The sequence below is a fragment of the Strongylocentrotus purpuratus genome, unplaced genomic scaffold (genome assembly GCF_000002235.5).
Source record: "Strongylocentrotus purpuratus isolate Spur 01 unplaced genomic scaffold, Spur_5.0 spur5_scaffold_2, whole genome shotgun sequence".
NCBI lineage: Eukaryota > Metazoa > Echinodermata > Echinoidea > Camarodonta > Strongylocentrotidae > Strongylocentrotus > Strongylocentrotus purpuratus.
Genome location: NW_022145605.1, coordinates 29,362,286 through 29,384,451, shown reverse-complemented (window position 1 = coordinate 29,384,451; position 22,166 = coordinate 29,362,286). Strand labels below are relative to the sequence as shown.

At 36.7% G+C, this 22,166-nt stretch overlaps 1 protein-coding gene across 1 annotated transcript in view; it reads right to left on the bottom strand.

Annotated features, from left to right (window-relative positions):
• Positions 1 to 22,166, bottom strand: part of LOC100890523 (probable E3 ubiquitin-protein ligase HECTD4) — a 53,996-nt gene that overhangs the window by 5,199 nt on the left and 26,631 nt on the right. Inside the window, exons 20-32 of the mRNA XM_030991196.1 lie at positions 13,501 to 13,605; positions 12,891 to 13,054; positions 12,013 to 12,180; positions 10,584 to 10,779; positions 9,645 to 9,746; positions 8,870 to 8,958; positions 7,938 to 8,128; positions 6,712 to 6,829; positions 5,260 to 5,380; positions 4,047 to 4,213; positions 3,276 to 3,422; positions 1,378 to 1,525; positions 452 to 645 (exon numbers count right to left, since the gene is read on the bottom strand). Coding sequence (XP_030847056.1) covers positions 452 to 645; positions 1,378 to 1,525; positions 3,276 to 3,422; positions 4,047 to 4,213; positions 5,260 to 5,380; positions 6,712 to 6,829; positions 7,938 to 8,128; positions 8,870 to 8,958; positions 9,645 to 9,746; positions 10,584 to 10,779; positions 12,013 to 12,180; positions 12,891 to 13,054; positions 13,501 to 13,605 — 1,910 coding nt within the window. The remainder of the gene's footprint in view (positions 1 to 451; positions 646 to 1,377; positions 1,526 to 3,275; positions 3,423 to 4,046; positions 4,214 to 5,259; positions 5,381 to 6,711; positions 6,830 to 7,937; positions 8,129 to 8,869; positions 8,959 to 9,644; positions 9,747 to 10,583; positions 10,780 to 12,012; positions 12,181 to 12,890; positions 13,055 to 13,500; positions 13,606 to 22,166) is intronic.

The following is a 22,166-nucleotide window of genomic DNA, read 5'->3' as shown; positions in this document are numbered from 1 at the left end:
ACCTCTGCATGTCTTTGCATGATTTTGCTCAATTTCTGTACCAAACCATATTATACTTTGCTATTAAACACATGACAATGTGAAGCAATGTTGAACACCAGCTGTCTTTGATGAAAAATCTTGCTAAAAGGACGTTGGCATAAAAAAAACATGTTTAAAAAACAACAAATTCAAAACTTGTCAGAATTAAAATGATTGGACTTTGAAAGCAAAACTTTCACTTTTAGAAATGGTTACAATTAGAATATGAATACATGTATGTCATTCATGTGCCAACTTTACAAAGCAAAAGTTAGATGTCTGTTGAGCCAAAAGTACATGTAGGAACCCGATGTTATACAGGTGTACATATGTTTTCAGATTCAAAAAGAGAAATTGAGGGTTCATAACATGACTTTAAGGGCCATAAAAAAAATAAGAATGGTAGTCAAGCTCATATTTTTCAGCTCACCTTGAAAGATTATTGAGCAGACTTAGAACCTCCTGCAGAGCCTCGCTCCCTGCAGCCTCGTTGCCGCAGCTCTCCGTCGCTCGAGCAAGGTGATTGGTCAAGAGCAACGACACCTGACGAGCAAGACCAGCGTAGCCTAAAGCATCCTGGGATACCTCGTCAGTTTCCCATGATACACAGCGATTGGCAAGCACCTTCAATGAAATACAACATTAATTGTTATACAAAAAAGCTCCTGACATGAAAAGATGCAAACAGATTACCTACAAGATCTAATTATACCCTATACACCTTCTCGTAGTCTAAGATCATCACATCAACATCTTCTTCAGATTCCAAGAACAGGGGAGTGTTTCACAAAGCCTTTTTTCAATGACAAATTTAAAAAATCAGTGATAAATCTGCTGATAACCAATCAGAAGCAAGGATTTCACTAGCTTATAACAAACTGTCATTTGTCACTGATGACAAGTTTTGTGAAAGATCCCCCATGAGTCTCTTGGGACGAAAGGGCTTTCTCGGACACAGCAACTTTTCTGTGGAACAAATTTCCTTTGGAGTGGAGAACATAAACAATTAGAGAGTTTCAAATCACAGGAATACGGGCTTATCCAGACTCTCATTTCTTTTCTTGTGCACCTTTAAATAGAAGTTCGAAATAGGACTCGGTGGAATTTGACATTTTTATCTCCTACATTATATACCTTTGACATTTTTACCTCTGATATTTTTACCTCTGACATTATTACCTCTGAAACTTTTACTTCTGACATTTTCACGTCTGAAATTTTTACCTCTGAAATTTTTACCACTGACATTTTTACCTCTGACATTTTTACCTCTGACACTTTTACCTGGCACCCTAGATAAATGGTGCAATACAAATGCCTATTATCATTATTAGTGCTTTTGGCAAATGGCCTTACCTGAAAGCCTGCCCAAGCCAGAGCGGAGACCCTCTGACCGCTGGACTGAGATTCTGGCCTTGATGGTTGACCTGACGAATGACCAAGACTACATAGTCTGTCCAGTAAGCTGACCAACTGACTGTCCACAAGGCATTTCTCTTCACTCCTGTTTAATGTAGCATACAAAAGGAACAATGAGCACATAATTTCATATATTTTCTTGCAAAATGAATTGCATTTTAGTTCTAAAGACACTGCATAATTCTCTCATTCCCGTATTATAAATAGGCTTAACCCTATTTAGCCCGGGGGGGGGGGGGGCTTGAGAAGCCCCCCCCCCTCGACATTTTTCGCGATAATTTTTTAACGCAAGAAAATCTTGCACTGAAATTTTGTGACTTTTTTCTTTCGAGTCTTGCGCAACTTTTGAAAGAAATTTTTCGAAAATCGGACCTACCATTACAAAGTCACGTGTCCTTTTGTCTTCGCATGTCAGCCCGAAAATCGCTCATTTTTGTGATTTGTGTACAAAACATATGGAAATCTCATTTTTCAAATAAAGAGGTAAAACATTGGTTATTTGGTCTTGTTTAGATTTTAGGTGTTTATTTTGGGGTCAAAATAGTTGAATTATAGTTGGAAATGAAATAAAACAACAAAAACAATAAAATACATAAGTTAAAAAACAAAGAAATACATAAGAAATTATCAAAACAATAGATAACATAAGGAATAACCCTGGTTTTTCAAATTTTTGTGTTGTATTATTATTCCAAATGGTCTAACAAATATATGTAGTGAGAAAGAATGCTTAAATATGAATAATGTCTGATTTATGGGCAAAAATGTGAATTTAATGACCTTATTTGCATAAATTACCATAAATATGCAAATGAGTGAATTTTTCAAAAAAATTGAAATTACCATAGTATTCTTTACACTTCACTTGACATGTATGCAAATTTTCGCGGCGATCGGGCGTTTCACGGCCGAGATCACAGGGGGGGGGCCTGAGAAGCCCCCCCCTGGGCTATGCAGTTTCAAAATAGCCCGGGCTAAATAGGGTTAACACAAGGAACATCCAGTAGAGGAGTCGTTGTCTAGTGGATAACGTCATCCAACTGTGAATCACAGGGTTCATGATTCATGTCCCTCTGCCGCACTATTGCCCTTTAAGGCCCGGTCTCACCGCCAGAACTTTGCTGGAGCGTTCCTTGAACGGTAGGGAGAGGGGGCAGAATTTCGACAACGCTCGTCACCGCTCACAAAATTGGAAACAAATCAAAAACACGGGCGTCGTCTTAGCAGTGCACCGCTGAAGCCGGCGTTGCTTTAGCGTTGGTTTAACGGTAGCGAGCGTTGGTCCCGCTCCGACACCTCCATACCAACGCCAAACCAAAGTTCATCACCGCAATGGATCGCTGCTTCAACGCCCGACACCGTTCCAGCAATCCTGTGTCCGCTCGTAAAACGCTTACAACCGGAAAATTGCCCGCTCCTCACCGCTCGAAATATTTTGTGCAGCTCAAAACTTTCGGAGCGGTAGGAGGGACCATCAGCGGTGGCCGAGCGTATACGGCGTTGCCTTAACGGGGGCCAACTTCTGTTAAACGGTGGTGAACGTTTACGAGCGGTGATGAATTTTTTTCACCGCTCCAGGAACGCTCCAGCAAAGTTCTGGTGGTGAGACCGGGCCTTTAGCAAGAAATCAATCTCCATTCTCCACTCTCCAACCAGGTGTAGTAAATTGGTACCTGGTAAGGATTTATTTCTTGAATGCTTTTATCACTTTAGGGCAGCTGGGCTACAGCCAGGGTAATACCACTTATTTGTAGGCATGTATCTTGTGGCTTTTTAAAGATATGTTTATCACAACAGCTCATTTTTAAAACTTTTAATTCAATCTTTTCTCATACCTTGTGTATGGGATGGTACAGAGCAGCCCTATACTGTAGGCACAGTCTGTAGGATGATGTGTTGCTTGCTGGACGATGGCTGTCATCGCATCCGCAAAGGCTTGTCTGACGGTCTCAACGAAACCTCCGCACTTCAAGTCCTCTATCCTGTGGTGATAAGAGCGGATTAAGATTTGAGATTAATAACAGAACAAGAAAAATCTTGTATCTAGCAGTTTGAAGTTTCATCAATGGGGGTACACTGTGGAACATGTGAGCAAAGAAATCAGAGCTGATTACCTATGGGACTCAGGATTCTAAATGAAACAAGGCAAACGCCAAGCGCTGTCTCACCAGCGTCTGTAGGCTATGCAGGCAAGGCGAAAAAGTGATATTTCTATTTTATTTGAATTCTCATATATCAAATGATATTCTAGCCCATACTCAGACTGAGTCCTGAGCACACATGTATATACGCCTCTGTTTCTTTCCTATTCTTATCTTGTTTGGTGCTTGTGTGGTGTGTTGATATTATATTTGGATTAGTTTTGTGTTGTTTTGTTTTGATTTGTTTTTGTTATTGTTTTGTGTTTGATTTGTGTTTTGTTTGGTTTGATTATCTTCGTTTGTTTGATTTTGTTTTGTTTTGTTTTGTTTGGTTTTGTTTTGTGTTACAGGGATGTCAGATAGCATTAGAGGGAAGTTCAACAAACTTAAAATCACTATAAATATGTCTGGTCAAATCTAACACATGATTAGTCATCTTGACAAAGCACTCATGGTCTTAGTTACCTAGGCCCTTGTTGCAGGACAGATGTTATAGCGGTCACTAGATGAGCATAGCCCTCCGAGTGACCAGCAGTGGTCATCAGCTGATGGGCATGGACCAAGGCTTGCTGTCTTGACCATCCGCGCTGACGTCTTGCCTTGACCGCTGACAGAAACTCATCCTTCGATACCTAGAAATATGAAACCATAAAAATAGTTGATTTGATACTCATGTAGATTAATGCATTTATCATTCTTTCATAAGTAAATTCTAAGATAATAATTCTGTAAAGCCATAACAAGCATATTCCCCATATATACTTCATGTACAGTGAGACAGAGTTCACAGTTTGACAGAGTACATGATGAAACTATCTACCTACACTGTATATTCATATAGGCTACTGCGTTTTAAAACATTAGATGTTAAATGTACATACTGTGGTCCTCATTCTATTGTCTTTATGTTTTGTCAAAACTTCCAAGTATATTCCAAGAATTTGGTAGTTTTTAAAAGAAATATGTAACGAACAGGAGGAGTAGAAGGAAGTATGAAATGCAAAATTTTCTATCAAAGTTGGGACAAGGAGGTCTGAATAATGCTCATTATCATAAATAACCATCCCAAAGAAGAATCAGAGAGATTCTATGGTAGAAGACCTACAATAGCATCTTGGAAAATTTACAATAAGGCATGGACTAGAGGCAGCGTGGAGTATCAGAAAACAGCATGGCCTCAGAAGAAGAATACCAACAGAGTATTAATCATTATTATCTATATAAGGCTCCCAAGTGGTACAATAAATCAGTGTATTTAATATCTTTAGCACAGTACCCGGATGACTGATCAATATTGTTTTCATATTGCTCAGTCATCCTGAACTTCAACTATAGATATTGATGTCACACGAAAACAAAATCATATTTAGTAAGGTAAGTCAAATTTTGTTATTTCACTAGCCAGCCTTCTATAGATAATAATAATAATATTGTATGGCTTTGTTTTTGTGTGATAAAAGAATATATTGCTCTCGCTTTGAAAATATTGGACTCGTCTTCGGCTCATCCAATGTTGTCATAGCGAGAATTCAACTCGTCCAATATTGTCATAGAGAGAGCAATATATGCTTGTATCACACCCAAAGCCATTTCAATATTATATAATTATCACTGTCACTGTTACTACAGTTGTGTCATTTTATTTTTCACTACAAGATTTAGAAATGAAATTGCTTACAGCTTGAGTAAGTTTGGTTCCTATGAAGGCGAATATTTCATCTAGTAAGTTGGTGAGGTTCTGGTTGCGTTCTGGAGCGCCGCTGTATGCGCTGCTCCTGGATCGCCGCATCTGGTAAGGTCTGAAAAGATATTCAGGGTGAGGAAGAAAATGAAAGAAGAATGAACAATTTTGGACTAGAGCCCATCTTGAGCAGGGCCCAGATGCACAAAACTTACTATTGATGGTAACTTTGCCATCAACCGTAACTACCATGGAGACCTTGATTTTGATTGGCTGTTGAGCCCTGTTACCATGGTAGGTGCCATTGATGGCAAAGTTACCATCAATGGTAAGTTTTATGCAACGGGCCCTGGTTTCATTGAAGTACAATGCTATCTAGTGTATACTACTAATTGAAAAGATAGATACATGTATAGTGTAACAATTACATTTTTGATTGCATACATGTACATATTTTTAATAAGTAGACAAATACATTTTACAAAAAGAGTTGTAATACTTAACATATTGAAAATAATGTTCAGAGAAAATGAAATGAATAAAATAATTAAACAAAGAAGAAATAAATAAATGATAGGGTAGAATATGAAGGATACATTAATAAACAAAGGTTAAGGAATAACTGTATAAACAATTAAATTATTCATGATACCCCTTGTAAATTTGATGTTTTTGTGCTTTTTGTAACTCAAGAATAACGGGCTTAAAAAAAAAATTAATGGTAAGAATTTGTATTATGTCACATTCTAAAGAAGAACGTAAATCGAGACAAATACATTTTTCACATACTTCAAAGCTTGGTAAGGGTACAAATAATTTAGTTGCTAACTGTACACATACATATATGTAGCTACATGATGAGTAAATGTTATGTACATGTACCTTTATACCTTACATAATAATGAAATAAAACACTGTATCTGATGAATGAAAATGTCAAATATGTAGAGTTTACCATATTGCTACACCTCATGTAACAAGAGATACTTGTAATTGGAGAAATGTCGACAGGAAAAAAAAGATCGAGACAGAGAGAGAGAGAGAGGGAGAGGGGGAGATATAGAGTGGGGAAAGAGAAAGAGGGGAAGGAGGAAGAAAGAGGGGAGGAGGAAGAAAGAGGAGGAGAAAGAGAAGAGAGAGAGAGAGAGAGAGGGGGGATATATAGTGCGGGAAAGAGAGATAGGGAGAGAGAAAGAGGAGAAGAATGTAGAAAGAGAAAGAAGGGGGAGATGGGGGAGAGAGAGAGAGAGAGAGAGAGAAGAAGGGGAGGTGGGTAGAAGGTAGAGGTAGAGAGAGAGAGAGAGAAATAGAGAGGTAAACAAATATATGAAGAAAAAAAGGAAAAAAGAGAAAGGAAAAAACGGACAAAAGCCAAACAATACAGAGACATTGTACATGTACATTTGAAAGCATCATACAACATGCATTTCATTTTGAATAATTCTCTACCTGGTGGTCGATTTATCAGAAGCCGTTGGTCTAGCTTTTGTGAGATCGGCTGGCATGGACAGACTTCTGGAGAATTGACTAGTACTGGTAGAAGTTTGACCTCCATTGCCTCCATTCCCTGCATCGGTCACAAGAAGAATAATTGAACATTCATGCGTTACACGTACATGTGCATGAACTACGAATTCCTAAATCTTAAAGTACACAGTTGAACTAGTCTCCTAAATTTACTAGGATTTTGTTAAGATTAAAGTTTTAACAGTGTAATTAAGTTAACTAGATCTATATCTATATACCCTGAAATTGGAAGCCTCAAATGAAGGTTACCCAGATTACACTTCAGTTTATGAATAAATTGTGCACATTTTCTATAAATTCCACGGTAGACACATTCTACATTCCATAATCATTATTCAAATGATAGATTTCAGTTGCATTTTGTAATGCACTGTAATTACTACTAATGTACATGTACATGTATGCTCATTCTCACAAGCAATTAATGACATTGCCTGATTTATCTCAGGCTGAGGTCTGCGGTAACTTTGTGTTATATATGTACCAATATAAAGCTTGATGCCCTTAGTTAAAAATCAGTCAAGCAACCTAGATTTGAATCACGCAGAGGACATGGTGAATACTTTTAGAATCCTTACAATTGTTAGATTATTTCCGTTATCATTAACTCAAATATGTTCATATCATATTTGTTCTTGGGAACCTACAAACTCAAGCCATGCTTTCCAGTAGGTTCCTGTTTCATTTGATAATTTTGAACTTACAAACAATTGCTATATGTAGGGGTGATAGTGAGCACTACAAATAAAATAGGTTTTTTTGTTTTCCCCTCAACCACACCCCCCTTGAGTAAAAAAAGAGAAGAGGATTTGCGGGAAAAAATTGCATCTAATAACATTCCCCCCTTTCGAGTAAGAAAATTGGGTAAAAATAGGGCAAAATAGGGAAGAATAGAGAAAATAAGGGGTAAATCGGGAAAATCAGGATAAAATTGGGAAGAAAAAAAATCTTGTAAATAAAAAAATAAAAAATTTTAAAAATCTGGATTTTTTTTTTTTTTTTTTTTTTTAAATTGGGAAGAAAAAAAATTGGGGAAAAATCGGGAAAAAATAAAAAAAAATTGGGAAAGTGATTTAAATCAGGTTTTTATCAGGCCTGTTTATGAAATGGAATAAATTAGAATCAATCAATCAATCTACATGACTCACAAGGTAAGGTACCCAGCTCGTCACCGCCTTGAGATACGCTCCGACCGATGCTAGATGACCCATTTTCCGTTGCTATGGCAACCTCCAAGAGTGCGTTGGCTCTATCCAAGATGGCCGCCACCAGTGCCTTTGTCTTGGTCATCTTCAACGAGGCATCCTGCTCTGACTTGCTCTCTTCTTTCATTTTGTTCCTACAGAGGGAAATTTTAATTTTACATTGTGATGATACGCGGAACATACAGTACATCGTACATGTAGCTTTAGTAGGCTTAGTAGGAACTAGGTTCGACTAGCACTTGTGCTAACTTCTAGTTCCCATTAACAATTTCACATTAATATTAGCAATACACATAATTATGTGCATATCTTGTACATTAAATGGTATGTAGCTCTATCTCCAAATATATTTTTTAAGCCATAATTACTGTTCAATCAACATATGTTTTCCTTGTTGTATACATGCATCACTATTATTCTTTGCATTGTATGATTGTTCACATACTGTTATCATTGTGAAATGATGTTCTGGGAAAATTTAATTCGAGTATGTGACAGAAGTTAGAACTATAAAGAAACGGAACACACATATAATAAGTTATAAAACCCTTCTTGCAGTTGGTTTGTCTGAAAATCAAGGATCAATATGAAGATGATGCAGCCATTGCTATGGATATATTTCACAGTACAATGTATTTCCATTGTCATCAAATAGGAATGGGAAAACTGGACATTGCATCATCAAATAACATGTATGCTATATCTGATTGTTTCATCACATCAAGTTTTTTAACATTTTCGGCTCAAAATGGCTTTACCAAAACAAAAAAAACGCCATAAATGCACAACATTGGTTTGTTTTGCTCAAAACAATGATTTAAATGTAAATAACCTGTAAGAATTCTAAAATTAATTGATTGAGTATAAAACATTACCTTAGTAATTTGACAGCCTCTTCTCCACTGGTAGTTTCACAGTCAATACCCTTGATGAAGCAGAGTGTCTCAATATCCTTCTTTTTGTCCTGCAGAAAGGATGAAAAACAGACAGAAAATATGATTTACTACTTGAAAAATAAAGGCAAGTTCTTTCAATCTCAACTTCTCCACAAATACACGCACTTCTCACTGTCGACATACATGTCTATAGAATCCAGCATATTTTGAAAATATGAGATAAAGTTTTGCATGCATTGTTTTCTTCATTTTGTTTAGCAGGGGAGAATGAGCAGAGGGAAAAGAAATATTCCAACTATCACTTGCAAAACCATGCCCACCATAGACATTTTCTAACTGCAAAAGAAAATCCATGTTTATGGTAAAAAATATAGTATAATATCTTTCTACAGTAACAAACTGTTTAAATATTTAATTAAACAGGGAGATCCAAAGGATAACACACGTGATATCTCATTTCACACAATCTCACACTAAACACATACATGTACATGAATATTTGATCATATCTTTAAAACTTTATTACTTTCTAAGATCCATTATCAATAATGATCACATCACAAACTTGAATAGCACATTTAAAGTGACTCTGTAACATTGTTGAAGGTTGATGAAAAAACTGCGTAGTTTGTAACTCTCTAAAAGGCAACTTTCAGATGATCTTTAATTGTACATCTAGCATTAAAGTCACTATCCTTAGCACCATTTTCTCTCATCTGAACAATGTTACCAAGTCCCTTTAATATTGTCTCACCTCTTGAAGATGGTAATCATTGAAGAATGGTTGAGAAGCTTCCGTTTCAGTCTTCAGGTCATCAAGTTCTCTCTCCCAACGTTGCTCTAGCTCACCAATGAACTAAAAAAAAAACAGATAAGATACAAACTTATAGAACATTTTCTAGTATTGTATCATAATAACTATAATAACTATTACATAACTTTTGAAATATTTGATCCAAAGGTTTACAAGGACTCACTATTAGGGTTCTTTCCAGCTGTTCACTCAGTTGAACCCCTCTTCCACTGTCTTAACAACACTACCTTGCCCACAACTGCTGAAAGGGATATGTTGAGTTCTCGTTTCAGACCATGAATGCCTTCAAAGCGCATGGTTGTTACTCTTATTCTTATTTATGACATTTCTAGTGCTCTTTTAGGACCTAAAATTGCTATGAAGGTAAATTTAGACCCCAAAATGTGTGAAATTTGGCCAATACGATGATACCAATTCAACTCCACTTTCAACAAAAATATGGTGACTGTTAATTAATTAATGATAACAATACATAGGCCGGCTGATATTGAATATTATATCAACACGAAACAGCCAACAAAAAGCTAACATCAGCATTGGCTGGAATAAAACGTATAAGGCACTATCTTGTTTTTTCAACGGCTGGTTCAAATTATCAAATATTTGTGGGGCACCACAAATATTAGAAATTGTTATATTTATGGATATTTCAGCCATCTCTGAACCGATTTTGATCAAACAAAGATGATTTTGTCATTTAAATTGTATGCTCTTTTAACTTTGTCAATCAGTTTTTCATTATCTCACCAAAAAAATTATTTTGTGTAGCGCCCTCTGCAACAAAACTCAACTATCCCTATTACTATTACTATGGGCAATGGGACTTTTAGTACCCTTACACAGCAGTTGTTTCAATATTTTAACCTGGGCATAACTTACCATAAGTTGTCTTTCCAGGGTATTCACTCTGTTGAAGACCTCTGCCACCATCTTGACAAAGCTACTCTGGCCGGGGCTGCTTGCGGTAAGACCTCCCTCGGTACCGCTCAACGAGTTCAGCATGGGTTCAAGGTCAAGTAGTCTGATGGCTGCAGACACCAAGGTCTCTTCAAGGACAACAGGGTTGATGGCATCTCTGTGCACACACATACAAGTGGGGAAAAAATGAGGAGCCCATCAAGTTTTAGATGACATTTTGACAATCTTTGGATTTTTTTCATTTTTAAAAAAATTTCCTCAGTGATTCGCGAAGGAATAGCTTTGTTCCAGACAGGGTTTGTGTCAAAACAAAGGGACAGCAGGGTCGATAGCATCTCTGTGCACACACAAGAGTGGGAAAAGAAATAAGGAGCACAAGTTTTAAAGCCCCACTGCATTACTTATAGCTACATGTACTTGTGCACTCTATATAGCTAACAATGCCTAATCGTCGACCATTGGTCCCCCATGGTCCCCTTTTTCTTATGTTAATTGAGAGCTGTTTTGATAAAAAAAACACCTATCAGTGACCGTGCTGGGAGGTCTAATCCCTCCTGGCCAAACTAGTGCAGAGGGGCTTTAAATGAAATGTTGACAATCTTTGGATTTTTTCCAATTTTTTTGAATTTCCTCAGTGATTCACGAATGAATAGCTTTGTTCCATACAGGGTTTGTGTCCAAAAAATGTGTGCAATGATTACACCTAGGCTGTATATATCAATATGATTGAGATTGATAGACATTTATTAATTTTTTTTGTACATAGCGAATGAGAGAGGACCTCGAAGATAGATCACAGAGTCAGCAATGTAATCGATTGCAACTCCACAAATTTTAAACTTTCTTATTCTCTATCATAACTTGCTCAAACTTCCACTGATCTGTTTCTATTAAATCATTTTCCTCTTCTATAGTAGCCAACTTAATTTCATGGAAAACTTCTCCTTAAAGGGATTGTGTATCTTTGTCTCAGATTCTGAACCAAAATCCTGGATTAATAGCTCATGCTGCAATGATAATTATAAACCTTTAGGTCAGTCAGGAACCCCATGACTTTTACAAGCCAATCGTCTGTCTGATTATCAAGATATTTATGATTGGAAATCGAAATGTCAAAAACCGTTTTCTTAAAGGTTTATATAACAATACAGTCTATTAATATACAAATAAATATGGCATAACTGGTCACTCAAAGATTTTTTACTTTTTTGAGGCACTTCATGATCATTTTGAAGCGTAGTTTTTTGGGGGCTTCAATTTTACACCATATCACACACACTAATAATACATACATGTAGGGCCATGCATCTCATATTTAACATTGTTATATGTCTTTAGGACTTCATAACCACTGAAAACCATTGGGGAAATCACTGTAGCAGGGTCTTACTTGATACTAGGCCTGAGGAAGGGAGCAGCCCTGCCAGACATTGCCCTCAGTCTCTGCAGCTTGTCCTTAGAAAGCTTGAGCCTGGGTAGACTGGTGTCCGGTACCTTCTCTTTACTTCCAGAGGATGGACCTGTTGTAGGTTGCTGTACCATCTCATGCCAAGCACACCTGCAAGATGTAACAACAGTCTCGTTTATTGTAAGAGTTTACAATGTATAATGTTCACAAGTGTGTGCCAGTGCAGTAAGTGACACTTGGGGAACCAAAACCAAGAGCAGGGGAAAAACTTGTAATACCAACTATTTAGCATTATGATTTAGAGACAAGACCAAGACCAAAATGTCATCAAAAATCCTAGACAGAGACACTGCCTCTTGCTTCACCATCTAAAAATACACCTGTCAAATATACATGTATTCTAAAATATTCTTTGGCAATTCTTTTCAAGAAGACATTGCTGTCAACTCTAAATATCATCCACTGAAAGTCAGATGACATAACCCAAACATACTGATGAGACTGACACCTGACCAATAATTGACCCTCCCCCCCCCCCCCCCGAAAAAAAAAAAAAAAAAATATGGAAAATGAAAACCTCCCAAGTGTCTAAGATTTTGCCTATTGTCTTGGGAGTCAGTTTCTTGGTGTGACCAGGATTTTCAGTTATAAAAAGAAACATTTTATCTCTTTGCAAATGAGGTCAATGCTGTAGAAAGAAACAACTCTTCCTCATTTTCAACCATTTCAAAATGGAAAATGCAACAAATCTTGTGATATTCATGTATTCCAATTCTTAAACTGGCTGTTTATGTTTTCTTTTGATTATCTTGACTCAAACTAGAGCTAAAGAAACTCAAGAAAAATACTTTTCAAATTACCTCTGAATCAGCTTGGAAGACAGAAGGGCGTGACAGCGCTCCTCCGAACCTGTGACCTCTGGTCCTTCGTAGAGAACCTTGAGGAGGCTTGAACCTAGAACTGTCAGGCCTAGTGCCAAGTCAGCTACAAAGGGAAGTCCACTGGTGCAGTCCTCAGATGATTCCTGCATCCAGATTACATGAGGAAATACATCAGTAAGTGTTATGAAAGAAGCAGATTCAAAGCATTTAAAATAAGATATCATAATGGAGAGTCAACGCATAATGCATACGGATCAGTGCAGTTCACGGTATGCCAAATTATCAAAGATGAAGGAAAATCCCTTTTACTTTAGAGAATTTAAAAGCAAAAATAACTTTGTGTCAAGTATTCTTTTCATTTTGGACAAGAGAGATAAGATAGAATATTTAGTTGAAAAATAAAACAACACCAATGATAATCTGGGTACCCTACCTGAGCTCTGACGATGCAACTGAACCCCTACAGGGCCTTGTCTGGTGTGTTGTGCTCACGACCACTGCTCATCTCAATGTCAAATGTCACTTTATCCCCTTCAACCTTATGAATAAACCTTAAAACCTTAATACTGCACTCATCGTGGTACCCTACCTGAGCTCTGACGGTGCAACTGAACCCCCACAGGGCCTTGTCTGGTGTGTTGTGCTCACGACCACTTCTCATCTCAAAGTTAAATGTCACTGTATCCCCTTCAACCTATAAAATAGAAATACGGAAGAAGAAAAAATAATATTTACTGTGTCACACATCCAATGTATAATTAGACAAGTGTTTGACATATTTGTCAATATCTTTTTTCTTTTTTTTTCCTTTTTTTTCCCTTTTTTTTTTTTTTTTTTTTTTTTACTACAAAGCATTTCTTTTAGTGTGTAACAGTGTGAAGATCAAGTGCATAAATATTTCATAATGCTGACAAAACACCTATGAGACGTTTCACGAAATGATCTGCATTTAAGAATTAAGATACAAAAAAGGGGGGACATAATTGCGAAATGATCAGCATTATAAAGATGTTACAAAAAAGGGGGATATAATTGCTTTCAAATTACATTTACCGTAATTAACGGTGTATTAACCGCACCTTTTTGCTGCCGAAAAAAATTAAAAGTCGGGGGTGCGGTTTATACACACGGTACACCAAAAAAAAAAAGTTTCGATTTATGCCCCTCCACCTGGCGCTATGCCTGGCAATGTCTTACAGCTCAGTAATCGGTGTGTTGACTCACCACTTGGAAACTAGAACAACACTCAAATTTGTCTGTCATCTTGGTTTGAAAGTAATCTTTCTGATAGATTTCAATATGTAGTTTATAATAATAATTCCTCCAATTTTTCTTCTATTACACAGCGTATCACAAGGTTCTATCCTAGGTCCTCTACTGTTTTTTAAGTCGGCAAATTTTTTTTTTTTTTTTTTTTTTTTTTTTTTTTTTAGGGCGAAAAAAGAGGGGTGTGGTTAATACACGAGGGCGGTTTATACAACGTTAATTACGGTATATAGAAAAATATCATACAGTTTTTTAAAATTTTATTTATTTGATTTGTTGATTTGTATAATTACTGCTATTTGTATTTTACTTTGGACAGATATTCATCCTTTAAAACCAATACACTTTAGGAAATGCATTTTCCATGTACATACAGATAAAAAAGAACAAATTATGCAACAACATGCGGGCCTCTTTCCTAAATTATAAATTTACCTCTGTTTAGAATCTAAATATTAGTCTTTACTTGGCTGCACTGTTCTCATTCTAATCATATTTTCTATACCACAAACACAAACACAGATATACATACACACACATGGGCACAAACACACACACATTTAACTTCAAAGAAAATGAAAAAACGTGTTTTTCTCTGAATTCCACATCCAGGGACACAGAAACTAAGAAATAGGTTCTCCACCCCTGGATTGACAGTTTCACACAAAAACAAAATAAATAATATACATGGAATTCACACTTCCAAGAATGGAAATTCCACCGTGATGAATTTAATTATAAAAAATGAGAAAAAGTGGTCAGTGAAAGTTTTTTAAAAAATAGAGTAGAATTCCCCTTTAAAGATTATCATGTACATGTATAAAGTCAACTGAGAGTAAAAATTATTCATAAAGACTTAAAGTATTACTAAATACCATAAGTATCTTGTGAAACGACTGTTTAATAGATGAAATCATCAATTAGGAATTAATAATCACTTTGGTTTTTATTACCCACCCACCCACTCTTCCCCCCCCCCCCCAAAAAAAAAAAAAAAAAAATTAAAAAAATGGCTACATGCAGAAAATTAATCTGACCAATGTACAATGTACATACATTTAACATCTCTGGTATAATTTTTTTTTTGTGCGATCAAAAAGAACTACATGTATATACTTTGGTGAAAATGAGATCAGCAATATATATATATATATATATATATATATATATATATATATATATCATACATTATTTCATTGTCCCAAACAGCAAACAGTTGTATAATTCATGATGTAATTTTGTCTCGCCTGCGCAGCAAAAAGCGAGACATACAATTTAGGCGCCGCTTTTCCGATTGCGAAGGTGGCATCAACATGTATTTTTAGTATAATTTTGAAAATATAAGTTCTTATTCAATAAAAATTGGACTAAGGGGTTATCAAGTATCCCCAATCATGTCAGTAGAATTTCAGGTCACAAAGTCAAGGTCAAAGGTCATTTCAGGTCAACAAACTTAGACTATGTTGTGGCATCATCATCGAAGGTTAAGTTTTTGAATTTTTGATATAATTGTGAAAGTATAAGTTTTTATTCAATGAAACTTAGACTGAAGGATTATCAAGTATCCTCAAGAATGTGAGTAGAATATCAGGTCACTAAGGGTCAAAGGTCATTCCAGGTCAACAAACTTAGACTATGTTGTGGCATCAACATCAAATCTTAACCAAAGGTTAAGATTTTGAATTGTTATCATAATTTTGAAAGTATAAATTCCTATTCCATGAAACTTGAAGATAGCCCTAGCGGTTATCAAGTATCACAACTCATATGACACAAATTCCAGGTCACAAAGTCAAGGTCAAAGGTCATTTTAAGTCAGTAGACTTGGATTATGTTTTCACAACTTAAGATGAGAATTAATAAATCAATGTTCATATTCCATTAAAGTTCAAATTATAGTAAACAATTCTTCTGATGATTCTTAGTCAAGGATTTCATTTGGGGGGGGGGGCTGCTAATGGGCCACCCTGCCTATAAATAATGTCCCAACCTCAATTTCTCATCATATCGAATTTTGTAATGTTTCCCTTGTTATTTTATACAGAAATTTATCATCCCTTATATCAAGAATGGTTTTCTGTAGTAGCTTTTAGCGTGTTGGTAAAAAGGAAAGAGATAAGAACCAGTTCCAGTATACATACAATCATCTCCTATTGACTACTATTAAAACTACAGACAAGGAAGGAAACTGCGATTACACCAAAGGTCAAAAATATTTTGGTAGAAATTTAATCTGCCTCACTTGGTAATACAAACAATGTACACTGTAGTAGCCAATTCATTTTGGAAAGAGTGTACTTACAATGTGGTACATTAATAGCTAAATTACAATACATGCAAGACATAAAGTTTGAGGAGACTTTGTATCATATGAAGTGCAAATTGCTGTTCCATTTCCAAGGAGTGATCCTAATCAAAAGTGGATCATTATCAGCACCATTAATAGTCATATTAATTGCTTTGGGAAGCGCCCAAAATCCTGTCACAAAATTTCAATGATTTTGGGTAGTAGATAACTTAAAGATAGTCACCACTCGAAATTGATGTGAGATTTTGTGGAGGTGTAGAGGTGTTGTGGTTTAGTGGTTTAGTGGTTTGGTGACTTGACTCTCGATCTAAGGGTTAAGGGTTCAAATCCCAGCCTGACCCTAATGTCCTTTGGCAAAACATTAATGCACAATTGCCACTTTCCACCCAGATGTAAATGGGTATTTGATACGCCAGAGCACTACATTCTTGGCTGTCCGCTATGACTGGGGTAGTAAAGTGTCATGGCATGACAGACATGTGCGCTACATTTAGCATCCAACATGTTTTTTTCTCCTCCAGTTGTTTATCACATGAAAATCTGTTTGACACATGCTGTATAAAAAAAGAGAATAGCTGTGAGGTCAAAAATTTGTGCTAATAATAATAATAATATTAGGTGGTTCTTGTATAGCGCTCATGTGAGTCAGATTTGACCCTCCTGGCGCTCCCGATTATTACCCTGGCTTTAGCACTGATCACTGATGGATGAAATGCATAGAGCATTATCTTATTAAGACCCTATCCAATGAAAATACAACTTGATATAAATGGAAAACTGTAGAATGAATGTAGAATACAAATAAAAAGGAATAAAGATGTATGGAATTCTCTACCTAACAATATTTGAAATATATCACCAAACTCCTTTAAAAGAGCACTTAAATGTATTATTATTTCACAGAAGTAAGATATTACTTAATACATATACCAGTTCTCATTAGTTCTAACATAAATTTAATTCTCTTATAATCTATAAGACATTTTACTAGACTTAACAATATACTTTGTAAATATTGTACAGTAATAGTTCACAACCCTTTAGGAATTTTATTTGTCACATATTATATATTTGAAAGGCGTTGTAACGATTCAAGCTCTATGCTTATATGTTTCATAACCTCTGTGTGTTTATTCTTTAAACTGTATAACAGTTGCAACTTGTCTTTGATAAAACATTGTTATATTCTTTTTCATGTGAAATCAATTAAAATGGATTGTAAAATTGAAAATGATTTGTTATATTATTCTTTTTCATGTGATGTTAATAATTATAACAATAATAATAATCTTTTAAAGTCCACTGCAAATTTTATTAAACCGAACATGGAAATTCTTTTTGCCCAATTGATCGTGAGCCCGGCTCTATCCATTATACCGTAGCAGTAACTCCCGTCTTTTAACGTCTTTTGGTTTGAATTGTGAACATGCATAATAAAATTAATAAAATTATTGCACAAAAGCAAAGTAAAACCTCATTTTCCGCACCCCTCCAAATTACAGGTCAACAGGGGTCAAATTTGTTGAAGTTACAGTGACGACATAACATGTAGAGTTGTGGACCCCATACATGTAGGTTCACCTATGTAGCTGAGGCAATTCATGAGCCGTTCTTTATAATTAATGTAAAGCAATTGTGAATATACGTACTCCACATAAGATGATGTCATCGAGTCGAGATGTCTACATTAAACTGTAACCTGCAAAGTTCAATTACTAGAATTAGCAGGGATTTTTGTTGGCGGCCTTTCACTTTCCTACTGAGAAATTTTTGCCTCGATTCCATCATACTAATAACAGGAAAAATAAAGAATTTTGACAATGACTGCAATTTCTGTCGGCATGGTACTACTTAAAAAATGACTAGTTTCAAGGTAGGGCAAGATAAAATGCAATGTGTAGAATTCTGCCAGGAAATATGTAGAAATTGTGACGCAATGCCATAAAAGGTCTTTCCTGCCTTTATATAATTTCCTGAAGCACAATTTGAGCCAAAAAGATACCGGTAAGCAGAAACCCAAACCCACAGGAATTTCCCTTCGAAACCCACTTTTCCAAAAAAAATTACGTACCAGTAAAATCACCCACTTCAACAGGATATCAAATGAACTCATATAGTAGTCTGCAAATCTAAACCCACATTATCAAGTATACTCTATTCTGCAATGGATTATAAAAAATCCCTCAAAACCATTTAAAAAAGCTTCATAAAGAGACCACAATAAAGGATCTCAAAATGATCACTTTCTTTGCTTAAGGTTGTTTACAAATAAGTTTGACAGTATAATAGATTGTTTTCTTCATATAAATGTAGATTGTTTATTTGCAGAACATTAAGTGACAATACTAAAAAGTTTGTATGACAAGACTATCTCAATTACTTTCTGCTTTGTGGTGATTCCTGTTTCCCAGAGCAACATCCTTCCCCATAAAACAACCAGGAACCAAACTTGGTATATAAGTGGGGGTGAAATAAGCCACTGATCTAATGACATTTTGCATTGTGACACCAATTACACCAGCCCTTAGGTGCTCCCTCAAGCGTTCTGAATAACATCGACAGAATACTTGTCAATTGAGGCTCTGCTTGTCTACCCCCTATTAGAAAGCAGTTGACAAAAGTGAAGAGGTACTGGTAGCGAGCGGAGTGAACAGGGTGTTTATATGTAAAAGTGGACAAGTAGCAGAATTCAAGATGGATCTAGAGAGTGGTTTTGAAGAAGCTTTCGATGAGGACGTCTACTCGAACATGACGTCTCCCAACGGGACGAACTTTTATGTCAACTATCCGACGAGCGTGGTGCTGTCCATTGCCTTCTTGATCATGACCGTGGTGGGCATTGTGGGTAATGTCTTTGTCATAGGGGCTGTGATTTTGTCGAGGAGACTCCAGACGGCCATGAACGCCTTTGTGGTGAACCTTGCCGTAGCTGATCTCCTGGCCTGCATCACCTTCCCTACCCAGTCGATGGCGTTGCTTGGGGTGGGGTATATTCCCGTGGGGATATGTGTGACAACAGCTGTCTTTGACATTACCTCACTTGGATGCAGTCTCTTCACCGTTACGATGATCGCCGTCAATCGCTACATCCGCATCACCATGACGATGAACGTCTACCAGAAGATCTACACTCCTCAGAACATAGCCATCATGATCGTCATGTCGTGGATCATAGCCCCTATCTGCATGATCCTGGCCTCTGGGAAAATCTGCGGGATCTTCCTCGTAGAGCACAACGCCCCCTTCCTGAGCTGGCTGGTCCCAATCTTACTCGTCGCGTCCCTCGTCACCATCCTAACCTGCTACATCCTCATCTTTCTCTTCCTCAAGCGCCACGCGGCAACATGCATGGCAACGTCCAAGCGCCTCGACATCTCCATCACCAAGAACCTCCTCTACGTGGTCTGTGCGTTCTACGCCTGTGTCCTCCCTTACGTTGTAGTGGTCACGGTCACCAACTTCTATTACAGCAACGCTTTCCACAACGTCTATACCGTCTTCATCATCGTCTTGAACATGAACAGTGTGGTCAATCCGATCATCTATGCGGCGAGGCACCCCATCTTCAAACCAGTCTTTGGTTTCATGATCAAGTGCCAGTGGTATAACATACCAGAGCTGTCCCGATTTGCCAGGTCGATCGGGAAGGACCAGAGAGATGGTTCCTCCTTGGACAAGAGCTATTCCAGTGGTGTCAAAACAGAGCTTACTCAGGACATGGCATCAGCATCTGTGTGATGTACTGTACCCATCCTTCTTACTCTTATGTTATTATTCGATATCAAGGGGTCAGTGACACAAAGACGTAACTCCGTTTTGGCCATTCTGAGAAAAAGCGGTTTATGTGTCACTGAGCACTTGGGCCTTAAGGAGTTAAGTCTATGTTTCACTAGCCATTGACTTCAATGGGGTGATGAGTGGAGTTAAGTCTTTGTGTTTCCTGGAAAGCCCACATTTTTCTGGACATTTTGATATCAAATACTCATTTTGGCAAATATGGAGTTACGTCTTTGTGTCACTGAACCCTCGATATGCTCTGATTGGAGTATGATGTGCCCATTTTATTGACATTTCTTGCCTCTGTCATCTCTTTAACCATCTTCATATTTGGCATCAAATCATTTCCTATAAATAATAATAATTAACAACATTTGTATAGCGCTTATCACAAAATATGTCTCTAAGCGCTTAAGAAAAATAGAAATAGAAGGAATTACAGCCAAATATTAAGTTATACATAATAGATAGTGGACAATCGAGGGGGCTGCATGCATATGCAAATGAAAAAGGCTATTTAACCTCAAAGCTTTTGTATGACCGAGTATACCATCGAACCAGATATGTTTGCGACAACAAATTTCACTTAATGTTAATGATGGTTTTTCGGGAGGTAGGGGGAAGGGAGAGCTGCTATGAACTAATAATAATAATAATAATAATAATCCACATATACTTATTATGGGCTGCTAAATTTTTTGGTAAATTGCCAATGACTATGTGGTGATAAAGGAGATTCTACAATACCGCACCACTTGTAAAAATCAGGGCGGAAGATTTTGGTTACCGGTATTGGTATTTATGAACCTGTGTATATAATGTGCATGTAGCTTCTAATTTGTTGTTGAAATTTAAACATGCAATTATCATAGGCACATGCATGTATGGATTTATGTCTTCTAATCTGATGTTGAACATGAAAACTGCAACAATCTACATACTGTACAGGTGTATGCAGAAAGTGGAAATTATTATCATTTGTAAATACATCGATACCTACAGTATGTTCCATACAGCTCAGTATCACTATTAAACTAACTGTAGTTCAACTTCACATCAGATTTCGCTCCTTGTACCATCTATTTGGAGACAGAAGAGCGTTTAAGTCATACAATTTTACTCAGAATTAAAGAGAAGGTTGAGTTCTGGGAAGAGGTGAACAAATAATCTGTGAGCGTTATTATTCTTATTATGCAAGTGTGGAAGAACATCAGATGAGACATGTTCCCTGAAAAGCATGGCTCTTCAATTGCCTTCATATTCTAAATATGTCATGTACATGTACATCATAAAACTCAGGGGGAGGGGGGGTAGGTTTTTACGCCACGTGTTCGTGTAGTCCCATATACATCTTTCTGTGTACAGTGTTTGTAACTTTACCAAGACTTGGCCAATTTTTTATCATTTGATGATTCCAGAACCTTGCAATACACACAAATACTTATATGCTAGATGATCAACCTTTTCTGGTCGATTCCACAACATTTCTTTCACAATGCAATCGCATGACCAGGGAGGTGTTTCACAAAGATCCTAAGTCGAACTTATCTCTAAGTTGGACTTAAAAGTTATGGAAAGCCATTAGCATCCTTGAAAATATTTTGTAAAAGTTTTTTCAAAAGGCATAAAATGTTGATTCAAATCATTCATATTTTCTATTATCATGGGAGATTTCATGTTCTTGATGTGGAATTTATGGAAAGTCTAAAATACTTGATTTTTCGCTTTTGAATATATTTTATTTTAAGGCTACAAATGGCTCTCCATAACTTTTAAGTTCAACTTAGAGTTAAGTTCGACTTAGAATCTTTGTGAAACACCCCCCAGAACTCAACTTCATCTTTAATGCCTTCTGGCTCCCAACGGATGAAATGTAAAAGATATGAGATGAAGTTCAGACTACT